The sequence below is a fragment of the Pelodiscus sinensis genome, chromosome 27, assembly GCF_052426305.1.
Source record: "Pelodiscus sinensis isolate ZL-2025 chromosome 27, ASM5242630v1, whole genome shotgun sequence".
In the NCBI taxonomy this organism is placed as follows: Eukaryota; Metazoa; Chordata; order Testudines; family Trionychidae; genus Pelodiscus; species Pelodiscus sinensis.
Genome location: NC_143078.1, coordinates 15,758,257 through 15,769,691, shown reverse-complemented (window position 1 = coordinate 15,769,691; position 11,435 = coordinate 15,758,257). Strand labels below are relative to the sequence as shown.

Sequence of the window (11,435 nt, the reverse complement as noted above, 5' to 3'; positions counted from 1 at the left end):
ATACTGCGCCGTAATCCTGCTCCCAGCCCTGGGCTGCTCCCACACCCAGCTCCGATACTGCGCCGTAATCCTGCCCCTGGCCCCGGGCTGCTCCCACACCCAGCTCCGATACTGCGCCGTAATCCTGCCCCCGGCCCCGGGCTGCTCCCACAACCAGCTCCGATACTGCGCCGTAATCCTGCCCTGGCCCTGGGCTGCTTCCACACTCAGCTCCGATACTGCGCCATAATCCCCCCCGTGGCCCAGGGCTGCTCCCACACCCAGCTCCGATACTGCTCCATAATCCTGTCCCCGGCCCTGGGCTGCTCCCACTCCCAGCTCTGGCAGTGCCCCTCGATCCTGACCCCAATGACCCTGTCCCAAAAGGAGAGAGAGACCGGCCCCACCTCCCAGACGAGTCACATGATACGACAGCGCCATTTACCGGCTGCCCGGACCCTGGGCTGCAGACACGGGCTGCCTGCCCCCTGTCCAGCCACCGCTGCAGCTTCTCCAGGCAGAAGGCGCAGTCGTGCTCTGAGGGACGGGAATGGGGGGGCGTCAGGCGGGTGCCCACCCGTGTCCTTGAGGCACCGGGTGCCCGCTGGGAGGGGGTGACTAGTGCAGAGGCTGGGGAAGCAGAGCCCTGGTGTGGGGGGGCCTATAGCCGAGCGGGGCCGGGGAACCCGGCGTTCCCTAGCTCACGGGGAAGGTTCCCCTGAATAGCAGAACGTGGGACTTCCCTCGCCTTGCAGCCCGGCCTCTCTGCCCCAGCTAGGCCAGCATGGGGATGGTAAATGGGGGTCCCAGGCAACCCCTCCACCTCTGCTGGCTGAGGGGGGAACAGGCTGCAGGACCCCAGGAAATTCATTTGAGGCCATGGCACCCGGGGAAAAGGCCCCCCCAGAGCTGGCCCCCCAGGGAAGACGACTGTCTGCATTCACTGCAGCAGGGAGGCACAGTGCTGGCTCTGTGCTCAGCTCACCCTCAGGGCCATTAAGGAGCAGTCCCTGCCCGGATGAAAGGAGGCTTTCCAGTGGCCTTGGTGGAACATGGAGTCACCCCGACAGAACAGGGGCACCCTCCCTCCAGCACCCTGGGAGAGCCCTCCAATAACATGGGGTCCTCCCTCCCTCCCCTGACAAGGAGGGTCCGTCGCCCGGCCACTTGGTGAAACACGGGGTCCCGCCCCATGCCCACAGCACTGCCAGCCCGGACACGCCTCCTGGTAAGGCCAGGGAGTGCCCGGTGCGGCGAGGCTGCAGGAACTGACCCAGTGCGGAGAGCGGTCGCGGCTGGCCGGGGGCCGGCACTGTCCTCTCCCCCCACAGCTCATCCTCGTACTGCACCCTGTGAGGGACAGGAAGGCAGGTCAGGCTGGCACAGGGACCACCCCCAGCCACCTCTCCGGGGGCTTCCTTCATAAGTGTCACCTCCCTCCACCACCGCTCCCGCCTCTGCCCCCATCCTCTGCTCTCCTCCCCTCCACCCTCCCACTCACATTCATAAACACAGAACCAGCAGCCCTTGTATCAGAGACCCCCAACCACTGGGCAGCCCTGCTGAAGGGGGATGAAGGTCGTCTGCATGGATGGATGGATGGGTGTGTACGGAGATGGACAGATGGAAAGATACACAGAAAGATCTGTCTGGGGATAGCTAGATAGATAGACAGAGTGGACAGCCAGACTGAGCGAAGGGAGGAGAGGCGAGGGAGGCGGAAGGACAGACAGACAGGACGGCCTGACTGAGCGAGGGAGGAGAGGCGAGGGAGGCGGAAGGACAGACAGACTGGACAGCCTGACTGAGCGAAGGGAGGAGAGGCGAGGGAGGCGGAAGGACAGACAGACAGGACGGCCTGACTGAGCGAGGGAGGAGAGGCGAGGGAGGCGGAAGGACAGACAGACAGGACGGCCTGACTGAGCGAGGGAGGAGAGGCGAGGGAGGCGGAAGGACAGACAGACAGGACGGCCTGACTGAGCGAGGGAGGAGAGGCGAGTGAGGAGGAGGGACAGACAGACAGGACGGCCTGACTGAGCGAGGGAGGAGAGGCGAGGGAGGCGGAAGGACAGACAGACAGGACGGCCTGACTGAGCGAAGGGAGGAGAGGCGAGGGAGGTGGAAGGAAAGACTGACAGGACGGCCTTACTGAGCGAGGGAGGAGAGGCGAGGGAGGCGGAAGGACAGACAGACAGGACGGCCTGACTGAGCGAGGGAGGAGAGGCGAGGGAGGCGGAAGGACAGACAGACTGGACGGCCTGACTGAGCGAGGGAGGAGAGGCGAGGGAGGCGGAAGGACAGACAGACAGGACGGCCTGACTGAGCGAGGGAAGAGAGGCGAGGGAGGCCGAGGGACAGACAGACAGGACGGCCTGACTGAGCGAGGGAGGAGAGGCGAGGGAGGCGGAAGGACAGACAGACTGGACGGCCTGACTGAGCGAGGGAGGAGAGGCGAGGGAGGCGGAAGGACAGACAGACAGGACGGCCTGACTGAGCGAGGGAGGAGAGGCGAGGGAGGCGGAAGGACAGACAGACAGGACGGCCTGACTGAGCGAGGGAGGAGAGGCGAGGGAGGCGGAAGGACAGACAGACAGGACGGCCTGACTGAGCGAGGGAGAAGAGGCGAGGGAGGCAGAGGGACAGACAGACAGGACGGCCTGACTGAGCGAGGGAGGAGAGGCGAGGGAGGCGGAGGGACAGACAGACAGGACGGCCTGACTGAGCGAGGGAGGAGAGGCGAGGGAGGCGGAGGGACAGACAGACAGGACGGCCTGACTGAGCGAGGGAGGAGAGGCGAGGGAGGCGGAAGGACAGACAGACAGGACAGCCTGACTGAGCGAGGGAGGAGAGGCGAGGGAGGCGGAAGGACAGACAGACAGGACGGCCTGACTGAGCGAGGGAGGAGAGGCGAGGGAGGCGGAAGGACAGACAGACAGGACGGCCTGACTGAGCGAGGGAGGAGAGGCGAGGGAGGCGGAAGGACAGACAGACAGGACAGCCTGACTGAGCGAGGGAGGAAAGGCGAGGGAGGCAGAAGGACAGACAGACAGGACGGCCTGACTGAGCGAGGGAGGAGAGGCGAGGGAGGCGGAAGGACAGACAGACAGGACGGCCTGACTGAGCGAGGGAGGAGAGGCGAGGGAGGCGGAAGGACAGACAGACAGGACAGCCTGACTGAGCGAGGGAGGAAAGGCGAGGGAGGCAGAAGGACAGACAGACAAGACGGCCTGACTGAGCGAGGGAGGAGAGGCGAGGGAGGCGGAAGGACAGACAGACAGGACGGCCTGACTGAGCGAGGGAGAAGAGGCGAGGGAGGCGGAGGGACAGACAGACAGGACGGCCTGACTGAGCGAGGGAGGAGAGGCGAGGGAGGCGGAAGGACAGACAGACTGGACGTGCTTGCCTCGTGCACTTGTGCTCGGAGGCAGCGGTTGTGCCGGGCGGCCCACGCGTGCGAGCTCACGGCGTGCGCTCTGAACGAGGGACCCAGGGAGCCGGCCGCCGCTCGGCCCTCTCAGCCGTGAAGGCAGCCCCTGCGCAGCAGAGGGAGGAGGCTGGGAGGCGGAGCGCCCACAGGAGCAAAGCACTGGCGTTACTGTGAGGGGAGCCACCGTCCCTTCTGAGGGGAGGCGAGTCAAGGCCTGCGGAGAGAACAGCATCGCCAGCAGCAGTGTCCTCCCTGGAAGCAAGCTGATGGCACGGGCGTGGCAGAGGACCCAGTCTCAGTCCTGCAGATTCCTGCTATGGGAACGCCCTCCAGGCCGGCTAGAGACGTGGACAGAGCTCTCCTGGAGCGTGCTGGCCCCATGGGGCAGGGAGCGCACCCAGCGCTGGCATCACAGGTCAACACACCCTGCAATGCCCAGACAGCCCCTCGGTGGGAGAAGGTTGGCCCACCGGTCATTCTGCTAGCAACACCAGCAGCCTGGGATAGAGAGGGCGAAAGCCCAGCTGGTACCCAGCGAGAGGCCTGAGGCTGTGGGGAGAACACATGCGGTGGATCGGCAGGCAAGCCTCCAGCTCCCCCACTTGTCTTGCTGAAGTCATGGCGCCCAGGAGTGACGACGTGAAGGAGACACGGAGGGAGCAGAGGGCTGCGGGTTCAAACTGCAGCACCGAGAGCAGGCCAGGGAGGGTGGAAGACGCTCCCAAAACAGAGGCTCTTGCTGGGTGGGCTCCCAAGTGCTCCTAGGCCGTTCGTCCCTCACACTGGGTCAGTGCTGATCTTTTGGGATTGATGCGAAGCCCTGAAGGTAGAGGTCTTTTGTAAACACCTCCAGAGCCATGGGGCGTCCAAAGGGGGGAACTCGACATCGATAGAGGTCTGCTCCTATTAAAAAGCAAAGGAAAGGCTTGTGGTGACGGGTGTCCTTTCGACGGAGGGCGAGGAACCAGCGTCCTGCATCCAACGCTGGGAGAACGGGAGCGTGTCTCACCAAGCCCACGTGCCGTTCTAGAGCTTCCTTGCTCAAGTTTCTGGAGCTGAGGATCGACCTCCACCCGCCATGTCTCGTGGGAGGTAGCTGGAATAGAATCCCTGATGAACTCTCGGGGGGAGGGGGCGTGTTACTCCGTATCTGCGAAAACGAGGAGTCCTGCGGCACCTTAGAGACTAACCAATTATTTGGGCGCAAGCTTCTGTGGGTAAAAACCGCTTCCATCTGCCGAGGTGTTTTTACCCCCCAAAGCTTATGCTCAAATAATGGGTTAGATTTTAAGGTGCCACAGGGCTCTTCCTTTGTTTATGAGCTCTGTTAGAACCGGCTCTTCTGCCCAAGGAGATGGGGGATAGGGCCTCTTGCCTGAGGAGCTCTGGGTGAGAAGAGGCCCTGAAGAAGGATGGCGGGAGGGTGGCGTGGAGGGGGCAGAGTGGAAGTGGACTTGGCTTATCCAGACTGGTAACTTCCAGCACCCACTTGCCTGAGGGGAAGTATTCCCAGGCTGGTGAGTAGCGGGGAGGCTGGTTTCCAGAGAGGAGAAAGCTGCGTCATGGTTTGTACTTCTCTCGGAAGTCTCAAGGATGGAGCCGGGGGCTCTGCTCATGACCACAGGCAGAGCCATGGGTCCGGAGGTGGTGCCGGTGCACATGAGCAATCTTTCTCTGCGGAATGATATCCCCCGCGTCCACCCAAGCACGTTCTGACTCTTGGACTCCCACGGGCAGGGCTTGGAGAGTCTGCCAGCCTCCTCGCTAGGTCCTGGAACGTGCTGAATGAGCAGAGGAGGGTGACGGCCTCGGCCAGAGAGACCTCCGCAGGCTGAGGCGCTCACCTCGCTGTGTGTCGGCCAGTACTGAAGAAGAGGATCAGGGAGGGATAGCGGATTGCCGGGGATGGAATGGTGCCAGTGGGCGCCTGCAATCTCTTCATGGCATCTTCTAGAACTAGTCACCAAAATGGCCGCCAGGATCCCCACTGATGGGGTGGGACCAGGGAAAGGGTTTCCAATGAGTCTCTGGGTCTGAGGTGCTTGGCGGGTTCTCTGGAGTCCTGCTGGGTAGAGGGATGCCGGGTACGGCCCGAGGATGGATTGCTGGGGGGTGTCTCAGGTAACGTGGCTGGCGCTGTTGGAGATTTGGGTGGGCTTCGGCCTGCAGCTGAGCAACGCCGGAGGGGCTGGCGGGTTTCCATAGCAGCGGAGCGAGGCTCATTCGAAATGACGAGCTCATCAGACAAACAAAGCCTGGAAGGAGCCGCAGGGCACCGACAGCCTATGGTGAACCCTTCAGCTGGTCCCGGAGCTGAACGGCAGCGCGGAGGAGGGAGGCGGAGGCAGGGTCCTGTCTCACTTCAGAGCAGGGGTCAGACGCCAGTGCCACTGGCTGCGAGGTGGCCCCATGCGTGTCATCCATCCGAGGCGTCTTACATGGCACAAGTGCCGGTCTCAGTCTATGGTGCCCTTTAGGGGACATGATGGCTCCTGTGAGCGGGTCGATGGGGTGACCTGCCCTTTGTCCCCATTCTCTGCCTGAGAAGTGGGCTCTCTCCCCTTCTAGGGCTTCGTCTCTGACTGACCGGGCCTGCGATACTGAGGCCAATGCCTGGGAGGGGAGGAGTGCTAGTCTCTCTGTTGCTTTGGGCCCTGCCCCTAAACCCCAGACGCAGTGCACGCTCCGAGGGGACGGGGGACTTCCCCAAACACTGCCGGCACCTCTGGCGTGCGTCACCGCGGGGGACAGAGCCCGGCAGGGCTACCCCTTGGGACTGATTGGCACAAAGGAAGGTCCAGGAGAAGGAGGGGAAACCTCCCAATGAAACTTGCCAAATGAAATCGCAGTGACATAAAATGTAGGGGGGGAAAGTAGCGGAGGGACTAAAATAGGCCGGACAAGGCTTTCCCGTGGCGAGAGACGGCGGGAAGTGAACCCGGCGGCCGAGCTGCGGGGGGCTGACGAGCGGAGCAGTGGCAGGCTCTCGTATCCCCCCATTCGGATGCTCACTGCTGCTCTAAATCTGTTCTAGACACTAATCTGCGGCCAGCTCTTCCTTTGGGGTAAATCGAACACAGACGGGCAGAGGCAACCGGCCGGCTGCCGGGATGAGTCCGACCCCTGCTGGTAGAAACAGGATCTGCGCCGGCTGTACGGGGATCGCTGGTTTCAAAGGCCCCCGCTTAGTTAACACACAAGCCCAGACGTGCACACCCACGCCCAGTCACGCCCCTGCAGCTGCCCCCATGCACACGCGCCCACAGGCCCTGAGCGTCTCCCTGCTCTCCACGCCACGGCGGCTGAGGGGACGAAGGGGTTCCTCTCGTACGAGGCCGCCCCGTTCGTACAGACAGCACCTCCCGGGGGGCTGTCTCCGACTGCGGAGCATTACCCTGCGGCGGCTGCATTGCTGTTGTTGGTGTTGGTGTTCCCGCCCGGGGGGAAGTCATCGAGGAAGACGGGGGAGTCCAAGTCTTCACCCCCCATCTCGGTGAACTGGAGGGGCCTCTGGCTGGTCACGTGGGGCTGTAGGGGGCTGCTCCGCTCCAGGAAGGAGTCAATCTGGCCAAACAAGCCACCGGTCCTCTGGCACCAAGAGGGGAGAGGGTCAGTTCTCCCAGAGCAGGACTCGTGCAGAGCTCAAAGCGCTTTATAAACGGGGGCTCAGTGCCTCACTTCAGTGGGGAAACTGAGGCACACAGGAGCGACATGACCTGCCCAAGGTCGCCCAGTAGGTCCATGGCAGAGCTAAGACTTGAACTCAGGGCTCCAGACTTGCAACCCAGTTCCAGCCCCATCCACTAGGCAACACTGCCTTGCCTACCAGACAGAGCCTCTCATATTCACAGGCAGGCTCTGGGCGGGAGTGAGACTTGGCAGGACGTGGTCACAGACTGCTAGCGCCCTGGGATACCATGGTTACCACAACACAGCCAATCAGAAGCTCCCAGGCCAGTGAGCGCAGGGGGGATCTCCCAGCAGTGTCGGGGCTGGGACACACAGGTGTGCAGCTGGCAGAGGGGCTCAGACCCACCAGCCAGCCCCTCCCAGTAACGTGCATTGGTTCCTGTCCTGCACCACCAGTCCCGCTGTCCCCTTTGCACGGCCTGGGATGCCACCGGGGCGCTGGGATTAGAACCCGAGCTCCCTGCACTCAGGTCACCAGCCTGCTTCTCCCCCGAAGGCCGGCCGGGACCCAGGGCGGGATTAGCCAGTCAGTGACGTGGGGTCTTGTGACCGACGCTCCCCCTGTGGTCAGGCCCGTCCCTGTGCACTGTGGCTCCGCGCCGCGCCCACCAGGAACCGCTCTCAAAGAGCTGGGTCTTGCTCCAGCGCGTGGCACCGAGCAGCCATGGCAATAGGACTATGATCTCTGGCCTCGTTGCTCACCCCTGGGACCTTCTGGCTGGCCCCTCTCCTATCTGTGACAGCCCCCTCAGGGCGCCGGGCTGGAACGGGTGGGGAGAGCGTAGGGGTAGCAGGCACCGTCTCTGCCTGGGCCGTGGGGCTGGTACGGGTGGGGAGAGCGTAGGGGTAGCAGGCACCGTCTCTGCCTGGGCCGTGGGGCTGGTACGGGTGGGGAGAGCGTAGGGGTAGCAGGCACCGTCTCTGCCTGGGACCCGGGCCGTGGGGCTGGTACCAGTGGGGAGAGCGTAGGGGTAGCAGGCACTGTCTCTGCCTGGGACCCGGGCCGTGGGGCTGGTACGGGTGGGGAGAGCGTAGGGGTAGCAGGCACCGTCTCTGCCTGGGACCCAGGCTGTGGGGCTGGTACAGGTGGGGAGAGCGTAGGGGTAGCAGGCACCGTCTCTGCCTCGGACCCGGGCCGTGGGGCTGGTACGGGTGGGGAGAGCGTAGGGGTAGCAGGCACCGTCTCTGCCTGGGACCCGGGCCGTGGGGCTGGTACGGGTGGGGAGAGCGTAGGGGTAGCAGGCACCGTCTCTGCCTGGGACCCGGGCCGTGGGGCTGGTACGGGTGGGGAGAGCGTAGGGGTAGCAGGCACCGTCTCTGCCTGGGACCCGGGCCATGGGGCTGGTACAGGTGGGGAGAGCGTAGGGGTAGCAGGCACCGTCTCTGCCTGGGACCCGGGCCGTGGGGCTGGTACGGGTGGGGAGAGCGTAGGGGTAGCAGGCACCGTCTCTGCCTCGGACCCGGGCCGTGGGGCTGGTACGGGTGGGGAGAGCGTAGGGGTAGCAGGCACCGTCTCTGCCTGGGACCCGGGCCGTGGGGCTGGTACAGGTGGGGGAGCACAGGACTGGGCTCACCCTGTATATCCCTTCCTCTATGGCCGCCTCCATCATGGCTCTCTCCAGCTCCTCCTCAGCCGTCAGGTCCCCAGAGATGGCTCGGCGGACCTCCGGCGCGGCTTCCTCCTCAATGCTTCTCAGGCCAGCCTGGTTGGAAGGACAGAGATGGGGAGGTCACTCACAGGGCAATCTGGGGGCGAGGGCCAGCCCCCGAACCCTGAGCTCTGCCCCACTGAGCCCACGATGCCCTGCCAACATCCCCAAGGTGCCTGCTGGTGCAGCAGCCTCTCCCACGGCCTAGCTCTGTGCCCTGGGAGTGAGGAAAAGGGGGCCCAGAGACGTGGCTTCCTGCAGTGGGGCGGGAGGAGGGAAATGGGCGGAGCCATGGGGGTGTCTCAGAGCATGGGGGTTTCTGTCCCTGCAGGGCATAGCTCACCTCGCACATGCCCCCAGAAGAGGTGGTCCCGCACCCCGGAGTGAGGTGGGGGAGCCAAGACACAGCTGCATTCCAGGCAGGACAAGAGAAATACCCGTCTCCCCCGGGGAGGAGTCCTCTGTGCTCTGGGACCCGCCTGCCAGGACTGGAGACTGGACTCCCGTGGAAACTCGGGTGGGGCTGCTCATTCCATCAGCCAGAAGTGGGGCAGGGAGCGGCACGAGCCTCAGACCTTCCCCTGCTCCCAGCCTCTGTGGCCCCATTTCACAGGTAGGGAAACTAAGGCAGGCAGGAGGGAAGCAGCTCAGTGGCAGAGCGGGGAGAGGCCCCAGGAGTCCTGCTGCTGCTCTCCACCGTGCTGCCTGCAGAGATCCAGCCTGGGGCGTGCCGGGGCAGGGCCCCCTTTCTGCTGCAGGAAGGGCGGGCTGGGGACCCCAGCTCTGAGATTCCATCCCTAGGCACCGCAGGGACCGAGGGCCAGGCCCCGAGAGCTGCCTTGGTCCTGGGCAGCCTCCTCCACCTCAGGACGGTTCCTCTTCCCACGGGCTCCCCCCCGCCCGTTACACGCAGCCCTCGCTTTTGGCTCAGCTGGTTCCTCCCCGGGCTCCCCATGCGACACCCCCTTTGTGAGGCCCCATTTCCAGTGTCCCCCGGGACAGCGCTGACACCCGCAGACCGCGCCCCTCTGCAGCTCCCTTTGCTCAGTTCTAGTCCTGGGGCTCCTCTTCCACCACCCACAGACCCCCTCGGTCACCTTCAAACAGAGAGGCCTCCTTCCCACCTTGCCCGGCACATAAGGACACTGCCACCCAGCTCTGTGCATGAGGAGATCCCAATGCGCTTTACCACGGAGGTCAGCATCACACGCCCAGTTTTACAGATGGGGAAACTGAGGCACAGAGCAGGGCAACGGCTTGCCCCAGGTCCGCTGGTGGCACGGCCCATGTCTCCTGAGTCCCAGGCTCTGCCTCCAAGCTGGCTGCTCCAAGCAGGCCCAAGGGGTGGCTGGGACGCCCAGCCCCATTCGCACTGACCTGGATAGTGACGGCGTTCTTTTTGGGCCGATAGCCGTAATACTCCTCCTGGCGCTTGATGAACTTCCTGAAGTGCTCCTGGATGAGGAAGGTCGCGTAGAACTTGCCCACGGTCACCTCATCCTCTGGAGGGGAGAAAGCCAGGCGAGGCTGTGAACACTGCCGTGCCACTGAGCAGAGGGCAGGGGAGAACTAAGCCAGGGAGGGGGACAAAGAGAGCACGCGTGGGAAGACCCACCTCCGATCGGCGGAATGACCTGGTCCAGGAGTTTCATGCTGGTTCTCTTCCAGATCTTCTTGATAATGGCTCTCAGCTCTTCGTTGGCCTGCTCAAAGTTACCTGCAGGGGAACAAGCCACCAATCCGCGCGTGACTCTGTCGCACCACGGTGCCTGAAGGGTGGGTGGCGGCACGGTGGGATGACACGCTTTGGTGTTGTGACACCGGGGCCCCACACAAGGCTGTGGGGTGACAGAACAGTCCCTCGGCCCAAGCCACGGGAGAACGGCTTGAGGAGGTCAAATGGCCCTGCTGAAATTGGGACAATCCTAGAAAAATGGCGGGTGAGCCTAGGGAGGGGGCTCAGGCAGCATGCTGGGAGCGTGGGCTTTCACGTGCTAAAGAGGGATCCGTCTGGTCTGGCTGTGGACGGGAGGTTCTGCAGGCACCCCTGGGTGCTGCAGGAAGTGGCCATAGTAGGGGCCACCATAGGGGTGAGGCTATTGGCTCTTGAGATATGAAACTGATCATTTGTGGCCACTGAAAATGCCAAGAGCACCTCATCACAAGCACTGACCCTCAGGGACTCCCCAGCTTCCAGCCACACCCCGCCTCCCTGTGCCGTGTGACATCGATGGAACTGTGGTTCACCTTCCCGTCTTTCCCGGTGGGGTGGGACCGCTCCATGCACTCCAACAGCGGCTGTATCCCACCCCAGAGATGGCGGTCACTCGCCGTGTGCTGTGGGAATTCCTCTGAGAGGTGTGTCCTGGGTTACTCCACTCCAGGTGCGCATGTGCCCCGTGCATCTCTGAGTGGAGATTTTCACTAGCCGTTCCCACTCACCCCAGGCATGCACTCCTAATACCCTCCTACCGGGGATACCCAGGGCTGCACAGCAGTGTCCCCTCTAATTTTTCCCATCCATGTGTGGAATAAATGCTGTTACACGCACCATGGCATGTGCGGATGTGCACCATCAGGAGAAACACAGGCTGCTGGCTGTGGGCCCTCAGCACCTGAATCTCTCCTGGGTGGCTGCCCATGCACTCAGCTTACAGGGACCACAGCTGTGCAGGCAAACCGCCCTGAAG

The 11,435-nt window shown here is 63.6% G+C and overlaps 1 protein-coding gene across 4 annotated transcripts in view; it reads right to left on the bottom strand.

Moving 5' to 3' along the window:
* CACNA1S (calcium voltage-gated channel subunit alpha1 S) overlaps nucleotides 1-11,435 on the bottom strand; it is an 89,291-nt gene that overhangs the window by 2,296 nt on the left and 75,560 nt on the right. Inside the window, exons 37-42 of one of the 4 annotated variants that reach the window (XM_089773632.1) lie at nucleotides 10,361-10,462; nucleotides 10,123-10,247; nucleotides 8,671-8,799; nucleotides 6,801-6,994; nucleotides 1,253-1,329; nucleotides 425-516 (exon numbers count right to left, since the gene is read on the bottom strand). In XM_089773632.1, coding sequence (XP_089629758.1) covers nucleotides 425-516; nucleotides 1,253-1,329; nucleotides 6,801-6,994; nucleotides 8,671-8,799; nucleotides 10,123-10,247; nucleotides 10,361-10,462 — 719 coding nt within the window. Of the gene's footprint in view, nucleotides 1-386; nucleotides 517-1,252; nucleotides 1,330-6,800; nucleotides 6,995-8,670; nucleotides 8,800-10,122; nucleotides 10,248-10,360; nucleotides 10,463-11,435 lie in introns of all 4 variants that reach the window. The other 3 variants (XM_075910480.2, XM_075910483.2, XM_075910484.2) reach the window with 3 other exon arrangements.